Source organism: Staurois parvus, unplaced genomic scaffold (assembly GCF_062004578.1).
Source record: "Staurois parvus isolate SC_StPar_1 unplaced genomic scaffold, SC_StPar_1.0 ptg001732l, whole genome shotgun sequence".
Lineage (NCBI taxonomy): Eukaryota > Metazoa > Chordata > Amphibia > Anura > Ranidae > Staurois > Staurois parvus.
The window spans coordinates 119,319-142,461 of NW_028319528.1; the positions used below are offsets into that span (position 1 = coordinate 119,319).

General features: G+C 40.8%; 1 protein-coding gene across 1 annotated transcript in view; it reads right to left on the reverse strand.

The window, feature by feature from the left end:
- The window catches only part of LOC149434574 (protein mono-ADP-ribosyltransferase PARP14-like), a 115,942-nt gene extending 93,243 nt beyond the window's left edge, over positions 1 to 22,699 (reverse strand). Inside the window, exons 1-2 of the mRNA XM_089663616.1 lie at positions 22,249 to 22,699; positions 21,090 to 21,202 (exon numbers count right to left, since the gene is read on the reverse strand). Coding sequence (XP_089519742.1) covers positions 21,090 to 21,202; positions 22,249 to 22,438 — 303 coding nt within the window. The 5' untranslated portion in view covers positions 22,439 to 22,699. The remainder of the gene's footprint in view (positions 1 to 21,089; positions 21,203 to 22,248) is intronic.
- Positions 22,700 to 23,143: the final 444 nt, after the last annotated feature.

A 23,143-nucleotide genomic window follows, 5' to 3' on the forward strand; every position in this document is an offset into this window, starting at 1 on the left:
GCAGGACTTCTCCAGGACTTCCCCCATCCTCTGGAACTCACTACCCCAATCCATCAGACTGTCACCTACCCTCCTCACCTTTAGGCGCACCCTGAAAACCCATCTCTTCAGGGAAGCCTACCCCGCCCTCACCTAACAGCCGATCTCCTCCTCTCCTCCTACCACTCTATCCCCCACAGCCACTTCCTCCCGTACCACCATCCCCTCCCTCCTAGATTGTAAGCTCAAAAGAGCAGGGCCCTCGCACCCCTCGTGTATTGTATTGTTACTGTATTGTCTCATGTTCTGTCCCCACTATAATGTACAGCGCTGAGCAAACCTTCTGCTGCTATATAAATACTGTATTATAATAATAATAATAATTGGCACAATGCAGTCAGGCAAGTACCGTTCTCCAGGCCACCGCCAAATCCAGACACGTCTATTGGATTGCCAGACAGAGAAGCGTGATTGGTCACTCCAGAGAACACGTCTCCTCTGCTCTAGAGTCCAGTGGCGGCGTGCTTTACACCACGGCGTCTGACGCTTTGCATTGCACTTGGTGATGGAAGGCTTGGATGCAGCTGCTCGGCCATGGAAACCCATTCCATGAAGCTCTCTACGCACTGTTGTTGGACTCATCTGAAGGCCACACCAAGTTTGGAGGTCTTTAGCTATTGACTCTGTAGACAGTTGGCGACTTCTGCGCACTGTGCGCTTCAGCATGCGCTGACCCCGCCCTGTCATGTGACGTGGCCTACCACTTGGTGGCTGAGTGGCTGTTGTTCCCAGTGATTTCCACTTTGTTATAATCCCACTAATAGTTGAGCGTGGAATATTTAGTAGCCAGGAAATGCCACTGATGGACTTATTGAACGGGTGGCCACCTATCACGGGACCACGCTTGGAGTCACTGAGCTCCTGAGAGCGACCCATTCTTTCACCAATGTTTGTAGAAGCAGTCTGCATGCCTAGGGGCTTGATTGTATACACCTGTGTCCATGGAGGGGATTGGAACACCTGGATCACATGATATGGAGGGGATTGGAACACCTAAATCACATGATATGGAGGGGATTGGAACACCTGAATCACATGATATGGAGGGGATTGGAACATCTAAATCACATGATATGGAGGGGATTGGAACACCTGAATCACATGATATGGAGGGGATTGGAACACCTGAATCACATGATATGGAGGGGATTGGAGCACCTGGATCACATGATATGGAGGGGATTGGAATACCTGAATAACATGATTTGGAGGGGATTGGAACACCTGAATCATATGATCTGGAGGGGATTGGAGCACCTGAATCACATGATATGGAGGGGATTGGAGCACCAGGATCACATGATATGGAGGGGATTGGAACACCTGAACCACATGATTGGGAGGGGATTGGAACACCTGAATCACATGATTTGGAGGGGAATGGAACACCTGAATCACATGATTGGGAAGAGATTGGAACACCTGAATCACATGATTTGGAGGCCGAGCCCAATACTTTTGGCAATATAGTGTATCTGTCCAGAAGGTGACATTTGAATGACGGACCTCTCTCGGCTTTATGTTTTTTATTTTAGAATAAAGCCGGACCTGCTTCCTGTCACCTTTGCTATGGCTGAATCCAGCTTACCACCGAAGAGATTGTTACTATTGCAGGGATTTCGCACTAGTTAGATTTTGATGCCTAACTTTGCCCTTACCAAACATCCAATCACATCCACTGAAGTCACCTGCCAGCTTTAACTCCTAAGGGCTGTGATTGTCCTGTAAAACCTTCTCTTGGCTGGGGGGGGGTTTGCTGGTCTGCAGGCACGCCCAGCCGCTTTGTAAACATGCGTACAAGGTCCATCTTGTAATTTATCGCACCTTTAAAAGTGACTACGTCCTTCATAGGAAGGGTGACTACGTCCTTCATAGGAAGGGTGACTACGTCCTTCATAGGAAGGGTGACTACGTCCTTCATAGGAAGGGTGACTACGTCCTTCATAGGAAGGGTGACTACGTCCTTCATAGGAAGGGTGACTACGTCCTTCATAGGAAGGGTGACTACGTCCTTCATAGGAAGGGTGACTACGTCCTTCATAGGAAGGGTGACTACGTCCTTCATAGGAAGGGTGACTACGTCCTTCATAGGAAGGGTGACTACGTCCTTCATAGGAAGGGTGACTACGTCCTTCATGGGAAGGGTGACTACGTCCTTCATAGGAAGGGTGACTACGTCCTTCATAGGAAGGGTGACTACGTCCTTCATAGGAAGGGTGACTACGTCCTTCATAGGAAGGGTGACTACGTCCTTCATAGGAAGGGTGACGTGCCTTGCAAGGTGCCGCTGCAAACGGAGAAGAAAGCAGCAAATTGACTCTTTTAGAGGATATAACTGGGACGATCTGTTATTGATGCTTTTATTCAGCAGGCTTTGCTACTCACCTTGTTCCAGTTCCTCAACGAAGGGAAAGGATTCTGGCTCTTTTCTGAGATTGGGAAAGTGTTTCCTGACATTTCGAGGAATCTCCTATACATCTGACCTGCAACCTCTTTAACCTCTCTAGTGAAAGGCTCCACCAGATTGAAATCAAAGCCTGCGACCCCTTTAGGATACTCATTTTCTGACAAACTGTCCGATTCTGGAACAAGAATACAACTGCTGTATCCGTGAATGCAGAGCTCACTCTCAGTCCCGTGAAGCCTGAGTCCCGTGAAGACTGAGCACTGCAGTCCCTTTTGTTGTCTCCTTATTCCGGGTCACAATCCTGTACAATGCCCTTTTTGTCTCTTTCGGTCAGCTGACCATGTGGGCGGTGCTTATGGTTATCAGACGCCGTTTTCTCAGAAATTGTATACAACGCCATAAGCTTTGATACTGAACCTGGTGACACAGCAAATCAATTGGTGACTTCAGTCACAGAGACACCAGCTATGTGGCACCAACAATCTGTCCTCTATGAAACTCCTATCCCCCCTTATGTATTATACATGGAGATCCTATCCCCCCCCCTTATGTATTATACATGGAGATCCTATCCCCCCCCTTATGTATTATACATGGAGATCATATCCCCCCTTATGTATTATACATGGAGATCATATCCCCCCTTATGTATTATACATGGAGATCATATCCCCCTTATGTATTATACATGGAGATCATATCCCCCCTTATGTATTATACATGGAGATCATATCCCCCCTTATGTATTATACATGGAGATCATATCCCCCCTTATGTATTATACATGGAGATCATATCCCCCCTTATGTATTATACATGGAGATCATATCCCCCTTATGTATTATACATGGAGATCATATCCCCCCCTTATGTATTATACATGGTGATCATATCCCCCCCTTATGTATTATACATGGAGATCATATCCCCCCTTATGTATTATACATGGAGATCATATCCCCCCTTATGTATTATACATGGTGATCATATCCCCCCCCTTATGTATTATACATGGAGATCATATCCCCCTTATGTATTATACATGGAGATCATATCCCCCCTTATGTATTATACATGGAGATCATATCCCCCTTATGTATTATACATGGAGATCATATCCCCTCTTATGTATTATACATGGAGATCATATCCCCCCTTATGTATTATACATGGAGATAATATCCCCCCTTATGTATTATACATGGAGATCATATCCCCCCCTTATGTATTATACATGGAGATCATATCCCCCCTTATGTATTATACATGGAGATCATATCCCCCCTTATGTATTATACATGGAGATCATATCCCCCCTTATGTATTATACATGGAGATAATATCCCCCCTTATGTATTATACATGGTGATCATATCCCCCCCTTATGTATTATACATGGTGATCATATCCCCCCCTTATGTATTATACATGGAGATCATATCCCCCCTTATGTATTATACATGGAGATCATATCCCCCCTTATGTATTATACATGGAGATCATATCCCCCCCTTATGTATTATACATGGAGATCATATCCCCCCCTTATGTATTATACATGGAGATCATATCATCCCCCCTTATGTATTATACATGGAGATCATATCCCCCCCTTATGTATTATACATGGAGATCATATCCCCCCTTATGTATTATACATGGAGATCATATCCCCCCTTATGTATTATACATGGAGATCATATCCCCCCCTTACGTATTATACATGGAGATCATATCCCCCCTTATGTATTATACATGGAGATCACATCCCCCCTTATGTATTATACATGGAGATCATATCCCCCTTATGTATTATACATGGAGATCATATCCCCCCCTTATGTATTATACATGGAGATCATATCCCCCCCCCTTAGGTATTATACATGGAGATCATATCCCCCCTTATGTATTATACATGGAGATCATATCCCCCCTTATGTATTATACATGGAGATCATATCCCCCCTTATGTATTATACATGGAGATCATATCCCCCCCTTATGTATGATACATGGAGATCATATCCCCCCCTTATGTATTATACATGGAGATCATATCCCCCCCCCTTATGTATTATACATGGAGATCATATCCCCCCTTATGTATTATACATGGTGATCATATCCCCCCTTATGTATTATACATGGAGATCATATCCCCCCCCTTATGTATTATACATGGAGATCATATCCCCCCTTATGTATTATACATGGAGATCATATCCCCCCTTATGTATTATACATGGTGATCATATCCCCCCCTTATGTATTATACATGGAGATCATATCCCCCCCTTATGTATTATACATGGAGATCATATCCCCCCTTATGTATTATACATGGTGATCATATCCCCCCCCTTATGTATTATACATGGAGATCATATCCCCCTTATGTATTATACATGGAGATCATATCCCCTCTTATGTATTATACATGGAGATCATATCCCCCCTTATGTATTATACATGGAGATCATATCCCCCCTTATGTATTATACATGGAGATCATATCCCCCCCTTATGTATTATACATGGTGATCATATCCCCCCCTTATGTATTATACATGGAGATCATATCCCCCCTTATGTATTATACATGGAGATCATATCCCCCCTTATGTATTATACATGGAGATCATATCCCCCCCTTATGTATTATACATGGAGATCATATCCCCCCCTTATGTATTATACATGGAGATCATATCCCCCCTTATGTATTATACATGGAGATCATATCCCCCCTTATGTATTATACATGGAGATAATATCCCCCCTTATGTATTATACATGGTGATCATATCCCCCCCTTATGTATTATACATGGTGATCATATCCCCCCATTATGTATTATACATGGAGATCATATCCCCCCTTATGTATTATACATGGAGATCATATCCCCCCTTATGTATTATACATGGAGATCATATCCCCCCTTATGTATTAAACATGGAGATCATATCATCCCCCCTTATGTATTATACATGGAGATCATATCCCCCCTTATGTATTATACATGGAGATCATATCCCCCCTTATGTATTATACATGGAGATCATATCCCCCCTTATGTATTATACATGGAGATCATATCCCCCCCTTATGTATTATACATGGAGATCATATCCCCCTTATGTATTATACATGGAGATCATATCCCCCCCTTATGTATTATACATGGAGATCATATCCCCCCCTTACGTATTATACATGGAGATCATATCCCCCCTTATGTATTATACATGGAGATCATATCCCCCCTTATGTATTATACATGGAGATCATATCCCCCTTATGTATTATACATGGAGATCATACCCCCCCCTTATGTATTATACATGGAGATCATATCCCCCCCCCCTTAGGTATTATACATGGAGATCATATCCCCCCTTATGTATTATACATGGAGATCATATCCCCCCTTATGTATTATACATGGAGATCATATCCCCCCTTATGTATTATACATGGAGATCATATCCCCCCCTTATGTATGATACATGGAGATCATATCCCCCCCTTATGTATTATACATGGAGATCATATCCCCCCCCCTTATGTATTATACATGGAGATCATATCCCCCCTTATGTATTATACATGGTGATCATATCCCCCCTTATGTATTATACATGGAGATCATATCCCCCCCTTATGTATTATACATGGAGATCATATCCCCCCTTATGTATTATACATGGAGATCATATCCCCCCTTATGTATTATACATGGAGATCATATCCCCCCCTTATGTATGATACATGGAGATCATATCCCCCCCTTATGTATTATACATGGAGATCATATCCCCCCCCCTTATGTATTATACATGGAGATCATATCCCCCCTTATGTATTATACATGGAGATCATATCCCCCCCTTATGTATTATACATGGAGATCACATCCCCCCTTATGTATTATACATGGAGATCATATCCCCCCCCTTATGTATTATACATGGAGATCATATCCCCCCCCCCTTAGGTATTATACATGGAGATCATATCCCCCCTTATGTATTATACATGGAGATCATATCCCCCCTTATGTATTATACATGGAGATCATATCCCCCCTTATGTATTACACATGGAGATCATATCCCCCCCTTATGTATGATACATGGAGATCATATCCCCCCTTATGTATTATACATGGAGATCATATCCCCCCTTATGTATTATACATGGAGATAACATCCCCCCCTTATGTATTATACATGGAGATCATATCCCCCTTATGTATTATACATGGAGATCATATCTCCCCTTATGTATTATACATGGAGATCATATCCCCCCCCTTATGTATTATACATGGAGATCATATCCCCCTTATGTATTATACATGGAGATCATATCCCCCCTTATGTATTATACATGGAGATCATATCCCCCCCTTATGTATTATACATGGAGATCATATCCCCCTTATGTATTATACATGGAGATCATATCCCCCTTATGTATTATACATGGAGATCATATCCCCCTTATGTATTATACATGGAGATCATATCCCCCCTTATGTATTATACATGGAGATCATATCCCCCCCTTATGTATTATACATGGAGATCATATCCCCCCCTTATGTATTATACATGGAGATCATATCCCCCCTTATGTATTATACATGGAGATCATATCCCCCCCCTTATGTATTATACATGGAGATCATATCCCCCCCTTACGTATTATACATGGAGATCACATCCCCCCTTATGTATTATACATGGAGATCATATCCCCCTTATGTATTATACATGGAGATCATATCCCCCCCCTTAGGTATTATACATGGAGATCATATCCCCCCTTATGTATTATACATGGAGATCATATCCCCCCTTATGTATTATACATGGAGATCATATCCCCCCCTTATGTATGATACATGGAGATCATATCCCCCCTTATGTATTATACATGGAGATCATATCCCCCCTTATGTATTATACATGGCGATCACATCCCCCCCTTATGTATTATACATGGAGATCATATCCCCCTTATGTATTATACATGGAGATCATATCTCCACTTATGTATTATACATGGAGATCATATCCCCCCTTATGTATTATACATGGAGATCATATCTCCCCTTATGTATTATACATGGAGATCATATCCCCCCCCCCTTATGTATTATACATGGAGATCATATCCCCCCCCCCTTATGTATTATACATGGAGATCATATCCCCCCTTATGTAGTATACATGGAGATCATATCCCCCCCCTTATGTATTATACATGGAGATGATATCCCCCCCTTATGTATTATACATGGAGATCATATCCCCCCTTATATATTATACATGGAGATCATATCCCCCCTTATATATTATACATGGAGATCATATCCCCTCTTATGTATTATACATGGAGATCATATCCCCCCTTATGTATTATACATGCAGATCATATCCCCCCCCCCCTTATGTATTATACATGGAGATCATATCCCCCCTTATGTATTATACATGGAGATCATATCCCCCCCTTATGTATTATACATGGAGATCATATCCCCCCTTATGTATTATACATGGAGATCATATCCCCCCCTTATGTATTATACATGGAGATCATATCCCCCCCTTATGTATTATACATGGAGATCATATCCCCCCCTTATGTATTATACATGGAGATCATATCCCCACTTATGTATTATACATGGAGATCATATCCCCCCTTATGTATTATACATGGTGATCATATCCCCCCCTTATGTATTATACATGGTGATCATATCCCCCCCTTATGTATTATACATGGAGATCATATCCCGCCTTATGTATTATACATGGAGATCATATCCCCCCCTTATGTATTATACATGGAGATCATATCCCGCCTTATGTATTATACATGGAGATCATATCCCCCCCTTATGTATTATACATGGTGATCATATCCCCCCCTTATGTATTATACATGGAGATCATATCCCCCCCTTATGTATTATACATGGAGATCATATCCCCCCTTATGTATTATACATGGTGATCATATCCCCCCTTATGTATTATACATGGTGATCATATCCCCCCTTATGTATTATACATGGAGATCATATCCCCCCTTATGTATTATACATGGAGATCATATCCCCCTTATGTATTATACATGGAGATCATATCCCCCCCCTTATGTATTATACATGGAGATCATATCCCCCCCTTATGTATTATACATGGAGATCATAGCCCCCTTATGTATTATACATGAAGATCATACCCCCCCTTATGTATTATACATGGAGATCATATCCCCCCTTATGTATTATACATGGAGATCATATCCCCCCTTATGTATTATACATGGAGATCATATCCCCCCCCTTATATATTATACATGGAGATCATATCCCCCTTATGTATTATACATGGAGATCATATCCCCCCTTATGTATTATACATGGAGATCATATCCCCCCCTTATGTATTATACATGGAGATCATATCCCCCTTATGTATTATACATGGAGATCATATCCCCCCTTATGTATTATACATGGAGATCATATCCCCCTTATGTATTATACATGGTGATCATATCCCCCTTATGTATTATACATGGAGATCATATCCCCCTTATGTATTATACATGGAGATCATATCCCCCCTTATGTATTATACATGGAGATCATATCCCCCCCTTATGTATTATACATGGTGATCATATCCCCCCTTATGTATTATACATGGAGATCATATCCCCCCTTATGTATTATACATGGTGATCATATCCCCCCTTATGTATTATACATGGAGATCATATCCCCCCCCTTATGTATTATACATGGAGATCATATCCCCCCCCCTTATGTATTATACATGGAGATCATATCCCCCTTATGTTTTATACATGGAGATCATATCCCCCTTATGTATTATACATGGAGATCATATCCCCCCCTTATGTATTATACATCGAGATCATATCCCCCCTTATGTATTATACATGGAGATCATATCCCCCCTTATGTATTATACATGGAGATCATATCCCCCCTTATGTATTATACATGGAGATCATATCCCCCCTTATGTATTATACATGGAGATCATATCCCCCTTATGTATTATACATGGAGATCATATCCCCCCTTATGTATTATACATGGAGATCATATCCCCCTTATGTATTATACGTGGAGATCATATCTCCCCCTTATGTATTATACATGGAGATCATATCCCCCCTTATGTATTATACATGGAGATCATATCCCCCCTTATGTATTATACGTGGAGATCATATCCCCCCTTATGTATTATACATGGAGATCATATCCCCCCTTATGTATTATAAATGGAGATCATACCCCCCCTTATGTATTATACATGGAGATCATATCCCCCCTTATGTATTATACATGGAGATCATATCCCCCTTATGTATTATACATGGAGATCATATCTCCCCTTATGTATTATACATGGAGATCATATCCCCCCTTATGTATTATACATGGAGATCATATCCCCCTTATGTATTATACATGGAGATCATATCCCCCCCCTTATGTATTATACATGGAGATCATATCCCCCCTTATGTATTATACATGGAGATCATATCCCCCCTTATGTATTATACATGGAGATCATATCCCCCCTTATGTATTATACATGGAGATCATATCCCCCCCTTATGTATTATACATGGAGATCATATCCCCCTTATGTATTATACATGGAGATCATATCTCCCCTTATGTATTATACATGGAGATCATATCCCCCCTTATGTATTATACATGGAGATCATATCTCCCCTTATGTATTATACATGGAGATCATATCCCCCCCCCCTTATGTATTATACATGGAGATCATATCCCCCCCCCCCTTATGTATTATACATGGAGATCATATCCCCCCTTATGTATTATACATGGAGATCATATCCCCCCCCTTATGTATTATACATGGAGATGATATCCCCCCCTTATGTATTATACATGGAGATCATATCCCCCCTTATATATTATACATGGAGATCATATCCCCCCTTATATATTATACATGGAGATCATATCCCCTCTTATGTATTATACATGGAGATCATATCCCCCCTTATGTATTATACATGCAGATCATATCCCCCCCCCCCCTTATGTATTATACATGGAGATCATATCCCCCCTTATGTATTATACATGGAGATCATATCCCCCCCTTATGTATTATACATGGAGATCATATCCCCCCTTATGTATTATACATGGAGATCATATCCCCCCCTTATGTATTATACATGGAGATCATATCCCCCCCTTATGTATTATACATGGAGATCATATCCCCCCCTTATGTATTATACATGGAGATCATATCCCCACTTATGTATTATACATGGAGATCATATCCCCCCTTATGTATTATACATGGTGATCATATCCCCCCCTTATGTATTATACATGGTGATCATATCCCCCCCTTATGTATTATACATGGAGATCATATCCCGCCTTATGTATTATACATGGAGATCATATCCCCCCCTTATGTATTATACATGGAGATCATATCCCGCCTTATGTATTATACATGGAGATCATATCCCCCCCTTATGTATTATACATGGTGATCATATCCCCCCCTTATGTATTATACATGGAGATCATATCCCCCCCTTATGTATTATACATGGAGATCATATCCCCCCTTATGTATTATACATGGTGATCATATCCCCCCTTATGTATTATACATGGTGATCATATCCCCCCTTATGTATTATACATGGAGATCATATCCCCCCTTATGTATTATACATGGAGATCATATCCCCCTTATGTATTATACATGGAGATCATATCCCCCCCCTTATGTATTATACATGGAGATCATATCCCCCCCTTATGTATTATACATGGAGATCATATCCCCCCTTATGTATTATACATGAAGATCATACCCCCCCTTATGTATTATACATGGAGATCATATCCCCCCTTATGTATTATACATGGAGATCATATCCCCCCTTATGTATTATACATGGAGATCATATCCCCCCCCTTATATATTATACATGGAGATCATATCCCCCTTATGTATTATACATGGAGATCATATCCCCCCTTATGTATTATACATGGAGATCATATCCCCCCTTATGTATTATACATGGAGATCATATCCCCCTTATGTATTATACATGGAGATCATATCCCCCCTTATGTATTATACATGGAGATCATATCCCCCTTATGTATTATACATGGAGATCATATCCCCCTTATGTATTATACATGGAGATCATATCCCCCTTATGTATTATACATGGAGATCATATCCCCCCTTATGTATTATACATGGAGATCATATCCCCCCCTTATGTATTATACATGGTGATCATATCCCCCCTTATGTATTATACATGGAGATCATATCCCCCCTTATGTATTATACATGGTGATCATATCCCCCCTTATGTATTATACATGGAGATCATATCCCCCCCCCTTATGTATTATACATGGAGATCATATCCCCCCTTATGTATTATACATGGAGATCATATCCCCCTTATGTTTTATACATGGAGATCATATCCCCCTTATGTATTATACATGGAGATCATATCCCCCCCTTATGTATTATACATCGAGATCATATCCCCCCTTATGTATTATACATGGAGATCATATCCCCCCTTATGTATTATACATGGAGATCATATCCCCCTTATGTATTATACATGGAGATCATATCCCCCCTTATGTATTATACATGGAGATCATATCCCCCTTATGTATTATACATGGAGATCATATCCCCCCTTATGTATTATACATGGTGATCATATCCCCCTTATGTATTATACATGGAGATCATATCCCCCCTTATGTATTATACATGGAGATCATATCCCCCTTATGTATTATACGTGGAGATCATATCTCCCCCTTATGTATTATACATGGAGATCATATCCCCCCTTATGTATTATACATGGAGATCATATCCCCCCTTATGTATTATACGTGGAGATCATATCCCCCCTTATGTATTATACATGGAGATCATATCCCCCCTTATGTATTATAAATGGAGATCATACCCCCCCTTATGTATTATACATGGAGATCATATCCCCCCTTATGTATTATACATGGAGATCATATCCCCCTTATGTATTATACATGGAGATCATATCTCCCCTTATGTATTATACATGGAGATCATATCCCCCCTTATGTATTATACATGGAGATCATATCCCCCCCTTATGTATTATACATGGAGATCATATCCCCCTTATGTATTATACATGGAGATCATATCCCCCCCCTTATGTATTATACATGGAGATCATATCCCCCCTTATGTATTATACATGGAGATCATATCCCCCCCTATGTATTATACATGGAGATCATATCCCCCCCTTATGTATTATACATGGAGATCATATCCCCTCCTTATGTATTATACATGGAGATCATATCCCCCCTTATGTATTATACATGGAGATCATATCCCCCCTTATGTATTATACATGGAGATCATATCCCCCCTTATGTATTATACATGGAGATCATATCCCCCCTTATGTATTATACATGGAGATCATATCCCCCCTTATGTATTATACATGGAGATCATATCCCCCCCTTACGTATTATACATGGAGATCATATCCCCCCTTATGTATTATACATGGAGATCATATCCCCCCTTATGTATTATACATGGAGATCATATCCCCCTTATGTATTATACATGGAGATCATATCCCCCCCTTATGTATTATACATGGAGATCATATCCCCCCCCCCCTTAGGTATTATACATGGAGATCATATCCCCCCTTATGTATTATACATGGAGATCATATCCCCCCTTATGTATTATACATGGAGATCATATCCCCCCTTATGTATTATACATGGAGATCATATCCCCCCCTTATGTATGATACATGGAGATCATATCCCCCCCTTATGTATTATACATGGAGATCATATCCCCCCCCCTTATGTATTATACATGGAGATCATATCCCCCTTATGTATTATACATGGTGATCATATCCCCCCTTATGTATTATACATGGAGATCATATCCCCCCCCTTATGTATTATACATGGAGATCATATCCCCCCTTATGTATTATACATGGAGATCATATCCCCCCTTATGTATTATACATGGAGATCATATCCCCCCCTTATGTATGATACATGGAGATCATATCCCCCCCTTATGTATTATACATGGAGATCATATCCCCCCCTTATGTATTATACATGGAGATCATATCCCCCCTTATGTATTATACATGGAGATCATATCCCCCCTTATGTATTATACATGGAGATCACATCCCCCCCTTATGTATTATACATGGAGATCATATCCCCCCCCCCTTAGGTATTATACATGGAGATCATATCCCCCCTTATGTATTATACATGGAGATCATATCCCCCCTTATGTATTATACATGGAGATCATATCCCCCCTTATGTATTACACATGGAGATCATATCCCCCCCTTATTTATGATACATGGAGATCATATCCCCCCTTATGTATTATACATGGAGATCATATCCCCCCTTATGTATTATACATGGAGATAACATCCCCCCCTTATGTATTATACATGGAGATCATATCCCCCTTATGTATTATACATGGAGATCATATCTCCCCTTATGTATTATACATGGAGTTCATATCCCCCCCCTTATGTATTATACATGGAGATCATATCCCCCTTATGTATTATACATGGAGATCATATCCCCCCTTATGTATTATACATGGAGATCATATCCCCCCCTTATGTATTATACATGGAGATCATATCCCCCTTATGTATTATACATGGAGATCATATCCCCCTTATGTATTATACATGGAGATCATATCCCCCTTATGTATTATACATGGAGATCATATCCCCCCTTATGTATTATACATGGAGATCATATCCCACCCTTATGTATTATACATGGAGATCATATCCCCCCCTTATGTATTATACATGGAGATCATATCCCCCCTTATGTATTATACATGGAGATCATATCCCCCCCCTTATGTATTATACATGGAGATCATATCCCCCCCTTACGTATTATACATGGAGATCACATCCCCCCTTATGTATTATACATGGAGATCATATCCCCCTTATGTATTATACATGGAGATCATATCCCCCCCCTTAGGTATTATACATGGAGATCATATCCCCCCTTATGTATTATACATGGAGATCATATCCCCCCTTATGTATTATACATGGAGATCATATCCCCCCCTTATGTATGATACATGGAGATCATATCCCCCCTTATGTATTATACATGGAGATCATATCCCCCCTTATGTATTATACATGGCGATCACATCCCCCCCTTATGTATTATACATGGAGATCATATCCCCCTTATGTATTATACATGGAGATCATATCTCCCCTTATGTATTATACATGGAGATCATATCCCCCCTTATGTATTATACATGGAGATCATATCTCCCCTTATGTATTATACATGGAGATCATATCCCCCCCCTTATGTATTATACATGGAGATCATATCCCCCCTTATGTATTATACATGGAGATCATATCCCCCCCCCTTATGTATTATACATGGAGATGATATCCCCCCCTTATGTATTATACATGGAGATCATATCCCCCCTTATATATTATACATGGAGATCATATCCCCCCTTATATATTATACATGGAGATCATATCCCCTCTTATGTATTATACATGGAGATCATATCCCCCCTTATGTATTATACATGCAGATCATATCCCCCCCCCTTATGTATTATACATGGAGATCATATCCCCCCTTATGTATTATACATGGAGATCATATCCCCCCCTTATGTATTATACATGGAGATCATATCCCCCCTTATGTATTATACATGGAGATCATATCCCCCCCTTATGTATTATACATGGAGATCATATCCCCCCCTTATGTATTATACATGGAGATCATATCCCCACTTATGTATTATACATGGAGATCATATCCCCCCTTATGTATTATACATGGTGATCATATCCCCCCCTTATGTATTATACATGGTGATCATATCCCCCCTTATGTATTATACATGGAGATCATATCCCGCCTTATGTATTATACATGGAGATCATATCCCCCCCTTATGTATTATACATGGAGATCATATCCCGCCTTATGTATTATACATGGAGATCATATCCCCCCCTTATGTATTATACATGGTGATCATATCCCCCCCTTATGTATTATACATGGAGATCATATCCCCCCCTTATGTATTATACATGGAGATCATATCCCCCCTTATGTATTATACATGGTGATCATATCCCCCCTTATGTATTATACATGGTGATCATATCCCCCCTTATGTATTATACATGGAGATCATATCCCCCCCTTATGTATTATACATGGAGATCATATCCCCCCTTATGTATTATACATGGAGATCATATCCCCCTTATGTATTATACATGGAGATCATATCCCCCCCTTATGTATTATACATGGAGATCATATCCCCCCTTATGTATTATACATGAAGATCATACCCCCCCTTATGTATTATACATGGAGATCATATCCCCCCTTATGTATTATACATGGAGATCATATCCCCCCTTATGTATTATACATGGAGATCATATCCCCCCCCTTATATATTATATATGGAGATCATATCCCCCTTATGTATTATACATGGAGATCATATCCCCCCTTATGTATTATACATGGAGATCATATCCCCCCCTTATGTATTATACATGGAGATCATATCCCCCTTATGTATTATACATGGAGATCATATCCCCCCTTATGTATTATACATGGTGATCATATCCCCCTTATGTATTATACATGGAGATCATATCCCCCTTATGTATTATACATGGAGATCATATCCCCCCTTATGTATTATACATGGAGATCATATCCCCCCCTTATGTATTATACATGGAGATCATATCCCCCCTTATGTATTATACATGGAGATCATATCCCCCCTTATGTATTATACATGGTGATCATATCCCCCCTTATGTATTATACATGGAGATCATATCCCCCCCCTTATGTATTATACATGGAGATCATATCCCCCCTTATGTATTATACATGGAGATCATATCCCCCTTATGTTTTATACATGGAGATCATATCCCCCTTATGTATTATACATGGAGATCATATCCCCCCCTTATGTATTATACATCGAGATCATATCCCCCCTTATGTATTATACATGGAGATCATATCCCCCCTTATGTATTATACATGGAGATCATATCCCCCTTATGTATTATACATGGAGATCATATCCCCCCTTATGTATTATACATGGAGATCATATCCCCCTTATGTATTATACATGGAGATCATATCCCCCTTATGTATTATACATGGAGATCATATCCCCCCTTATGTATTATACATGGAGATCATATCCCCCTTATGTATTATACATGGAGATCATATCCCCCCTTATGTATTATACATGGAGATCATATCCCCCCTTATGTATTATACATGGAGATCATATCCCCCCCCTTAGGTATTATACATGGAGATCATATCCCCCCTTATGTATTATACATGGAGATCATATCCCCCCTTATGTATTATACATGGAGATCATATCCCCCCCTTATGTATGATACATGGAGATCATATCCCCCCTTATGTATTATACATGGAGATCATATCCCCCCTTATGTATTATACATGGCGATCACATCCCCCCCTTATGTATTATACATGGAGATCATATCCCCCTTATGTATTATACATGGAGATCATATCTCCCCTTATGTATTATACATGGAGATCATATCCCCCCTTATGTATTATACATGGAGATCATATCTCCCCTTATGTATTATACATGGAGATCATATCCCCCCCCCTTATGTATTATACATGGAGATCATATCCCCCCTTATGTATTATACATGGAGATCATATCCCCCCCCCTTATGTATTATACATGGAGATGATATCCCCCCCTTATGTATTATACATGGAGATCATATCCCCCCTTATATATTATACATGGAGATCATATCCCCCCTTATATATTATACATGGAGATCATATCCCCTCTTATGTATTATACATGGAGATCATATCCCCCCTTATGTATTATACATGCAGATCATATCCCCCCCCCTTATGTATTATACATGGAGATCATATCCCCCCTTATGTATTATACATGGAGATCATATCCCCCCCCTTATGTATTATACATGGAGATCATATCCCCCCTTATGTATTATACATGGAGATCATATCCCCCCCTTATGTATTATACATGGAGATCATATCCCCCCCTTATGTATTATACATGGAGATCATATCCCCACTTATGTATTATACATGGAGATCATATCCCCCCTTATGTATTATACATGGTGATCATATCCCCCCCTTATGTATTATACATGGTGATCATATCCCCCCTTATGTATTATACATGGAGATCATATCCCGCCTTATGTATTATACATGGAGATCATATCCCCCCCTTATGTATTATACATGGAGATCATATCCCGCCTTATGTATTATACATGGAGATCATATCCCCCCCTTATGTATTATACATGGTGATCATATCCCCCCCTTATGTATTATACATGGAGATCATATCCCCCCCTTATGTATTATACATGGAGATCATATCCCCCCTTATGTATTATACATGGTGATCATATCCCCCCTTATGTATTATACATGGTGATCATATCCCCCCTTATGTATTATACATGGAGATCATATCCCCCCCTTATGTATTATACATGGAGATCATATCCCCCCTTATGTATTATACATGGAGATCATATCCCCCTTATGTATTATACATGGAGATCATATCCCCCCCTTATGTATTATACATGGAGATCATATCCCCCCTTATGTATTATACATGAAGATCATACCCCCCCTTATGTATTATACATGGAGATCATATCCCCCCTTATGTATTATACATGGAGATCATATCCCCCCTTATGTATTATACATGGAGATCATATCCCCCCCCTTATATATTATATATGGAGATCATATCCCCCTTATGTATTATACATGGAGATCATATCCCCCCTTATGTATTATACATGGAGATCATATCCCCCCCTTATGTATTATACATGGAGATCATATCCCCCTTATGTATTATACATGGAGATCATATCCCCCCTTATGTATTATACATGGTGATCATATCCCCCTTATGTATTATACATGGAGATCATATCCCCCTTATGTATTATACATGGAGATCATATCCCCCCTTATGTATTATACATGGAGATCATATCCCCCCCTTATGTATTATACATGGAGATCATATCCCCCCTTATGTATTATACATGGAGATCATATCCCCCCTTATGTATTATACATGGTGATCATATCCCCCCTTATGTATTATACATGGAGATCATATCCCCCCCCTTATGTATTATACATGGAGATCATATCCCCCCTTATGTATTATACATGGAGATCATATCCCCCTTATGTTTTATACATGGAGATCATATCCCCCTTATGTATTATACATGGAGATCATATCCCCCCCTTATGTATTATACATCGAGATCATATCCCCCCTTATGTATTATACATGGAGATCATATCCCCCCTTATGTATTATACATGGAGATCATATCCCCCTTATGTATTATACATGGAGATCATATCCCCCCTTATGTATTATACATGGAGATCATATCCCCCTTATGTATTATACATGGAGATCATATCCCCCCTTATGTATTATACATGGAGATCATATCCCCCTTATGTATTATACATGGAGATCATATCCCCCCTTATGTATTATACATGGAGATCATATCCCCCCTTATGTATTATACATGGAGATCATATCCCCCCCTTATGTATTATACATGGAGATCATATCCCCCCTTATGTATTATACATGGAGATCATATCCCCCTTATGTATTATACATGGAGATCATATCCCCCTTATGTATTATACATGGTGATCATATCCCCCTTATGTATTATACATGGAGATCATATCCCCCCTTATGTATTATACATGGAGATCATATCCCCCTTATGTATTATACGTGGAGATCATATCTCCCCCTTATGTATTATACATGGAGATCATATCCCCCCTTATGTATTATACATGGAGATCATATCCCCCCTTATGTATTATACGTGGAGATCATATCCCCCCTTATGTATTATACATGGAGATCATATCCCCCCTTATGTATTATAAATGGAGATCATACCCCCCCTTATGTATTATACATGGAGATCATATCCCCCCTTATGTATTATACATGGAGATCATATCCCCCTTATGTATTATACATGGAGATCATATCTCCCCTTATGTATTATACATGGAGATCATATCCCCCCTTATGTATTATACATGGAGATCATATCCCCCCCTTATGTATTATACATGGAGATCATATCCCCCTTATGTATTATACATGGAGATCATATCCCCCCCCCTTATGTATTATACATGGAGATCATATCCCCCCTTATGTATTATACATGGAGATCATATCCCCCCCTATGTATTATACATGGAGATCATATCCCCCCCTTATGTATTATACATGGAGATCATATCCCCCTTATGTATTATACATGGAGATCATATCCCCCCTTATGTATTATACATGGAGATCATTTCCCCCCTTATGTATTATACATGGAGATCATATCCCCCCTTATGTATTATACATGGAGATCATATCCCCCCTTATGTATTATACATGGAGATCATATCCCCCTTATGTATTATACATGGAGATCATATCCCCCCCTTATGTATTATACATGGAGATCATATCCCCCTTATGTATTATACATGGAGATAATATCCCCCCTTATGTATTATACATGGAGATCATATCCCCCCTTATGTATTATACATGGAGATAATATCCCCCCTTATATATTATACATGGAGATCATATCCCCCCTTATGTATTATACATGGAGATCATATCCCCCTTATGTATTATACATGGAGATCATATCCCCCCTTATGTATTATACATGGAGATCATATCCCCCCTTATGTATTATACATGGAGATAATATCCCCCCTTATATATTATACATGGAGATCATATCCCCCCTTATGTATTATACATGGAGATCATATCCCCCCTTATGTATTATACATGGAGATCATATCCCCCCCCTTATGTATTATACATGGAGATCATATCCCCCCTTATGTATTATACATGGAGATCATATCCCCCCTTATGTATTATACATGGAGATTGTGTTTTCTGTACTTACTGAAAATGTTCTTAACCTGAAAATAGAAAACGAATGCAGCCGGTGCGGGAACAGCGTCATTTAGTACCCAGGGCCATAAGACCAAAATGCGCCCCCTCCCTTCATGGACTATGCACTACAGCAGCACCATAGGTTTCAAGTCTAGTTCTTGTGTGACCTCCTCCTGCTGAATCCCCCAAGGTGTCCCCCTTTCACCGGCCCGACTCTGACAGCAACTACCACATCGAACAACTAATAAACTGCAATATATTACATTTGTAGTGACACTTACCCCTGGGGGGCTCCACTCACTATCTGCCCCCACTGGCCGAATGTCCAGATTCATCGTCTTCCCTCCCGGTAATTTCACTTCATGAGAGACTTTCTGTTGCACCCCGTCCCGGCCTGTGATGTCAGAAGAACGAGGTCAGGAATGGGAGATGATAGAGATTCCCCCTCCTTGTAGTGTATGGGGATCCCCTCCAGTCCTCAGTACTTACCTGCCCCCTCCTTGTAGTGTATGGGGATCCCCTCCAGTCCTCGGTACTTACCTGCCCCCTCCTTGTAGTGTATGAGGATCCCTCTCCAGTCCTCGGTACTTACCTGCCCCCTCCTTGTAGTGTATGAGGATCCCCTCCAGTCCTCAGTACTTACCTGCCTCCTCCTTGTAGTGTATGAGGATCCCCTCCAGTCCTCGGTACTTACCTGCCCCCTCCTTGTAGTGTATGAGGATCCCCTCCAGTCCTCGGTACTTACCTGCCTCCTCCTTGTAGTGTATGAGGATCCCCCTCCAGTCCTCGGTACTTACCTGCCCCCTCCTTGTAGTGTATGAGGATCCCCTCCAGTCCTCGGTACTTACCTGCCTCCTCCTTGTAGTGTATGAGGATCCCCTCCAGTCCTCAGTACTTACCTGCCTCCTCCTTGTAGTGTATGAGGATCCCCTCCATTCCTCAGTACTTACCTGCCCCCTCCTTGTAGTGTATGAGGATCCCCTCCAGTTCTCGGTATTACCTGCCCCCTCCTTGTAGTGTATGAGGATCCCCTCCAGTCCTCAGTACTTACCTGCCTCCTCCTTGTAGTGTATGAGGATCCCCTCCAGTCCTCAGTACTTACCTGCCCCCTCCTTGTAGTGTATGAGGATCTCCTCCAGTCTTCAGTACTTACCTGCCCCCTCCTTGTAGTGTATGAGGATCCCCTCCAGTCCTCAGTACTTACCTGCCTCCTCCTTGTAGTGTATGAGGATCCCCTCCAGTCTTCAGTACTTACCTGCCTCCTCCTTGTAGTGTATGAGGATCCCTTCCAGTCCTCAGTACTTACCTGCCTCCTCCTTGTAGTGTATGAGGATCCCCTCCAGTCCTTACCTGCCTCCTCCTTGTAGTGTATGGGGATCCCCTCCAGTCCTCTTACTTACAGTAGATGAGAACCCCCTATGCCCCCCCCCCAGTACCTACATTCCTCCTCCTTGAAGTGTATCAGGATGTATCCCCGGCTGCAGTCGGTGTCTCGAATCTCACATTCTCCTCCATTGGATTCGCTCCTCTTCTGGAAATACAGCAGAAGTTTATTCTTTAGCTTCTTTAGTTTTTCGGGGTCCTCCTTCCACTGTAGGGCCACAGGGTAGGGGTACTGGGTGTCCCCCATGGTGAAGGGGTCCCGAGCAGTGAGCAGTATACAGCGTCTCAGATTTAGGTGTGTCTGGCAAATTCTCTTTCACTTTCATTTCTAAGCTCTACTCCCCGCCCTGGACCAAGGACACATTACATGTTATATGTACAGCTGTATTTGGATGTTGTATAACGTGTACATGCTATCTACATTGGACCAGTAGGAGGGGCCACATGTCTGCTTTTTGGATCTTCTATCACCTGACGGTGTCTGAGAATGGACTGAACATACAACATGTGATGCTCTCACCACCTCCAGTGGATGGTGGGGGATGTCCTTCTAGACTAGACCTGGTGGCAGTTGGCAGGCCCAGTGTTGTGTGTCTAACCTAGGTCCTTCACCTCTCCGACACGGCCTGGACCCAGGCATCAGACCACAATGTCCAGGAGGAGGAGGCAGCCGCACAAACGCAGGAACAGCAGGATGGCATTTCTTCACCCATAAGGCTGTCCCTGCCCTTCACTGTCATGTGGAGGTCAATGTTTCAACATTGCTGGACCACCTGACCACAGACACAGGGTCCAATAAGTACAGCAAGCCACAACAAAGAAGAATTCCCAGCCAGCCTGCAACTAACTGAATTGTCTTGTCTGGCAGTTCACATTAGCATGGGTTAATGGATGATTGGAAGGCTGTGGCCTTGTGCCTCCCCCTGTCTTATGGAACTCTCTGGAAGTCTCC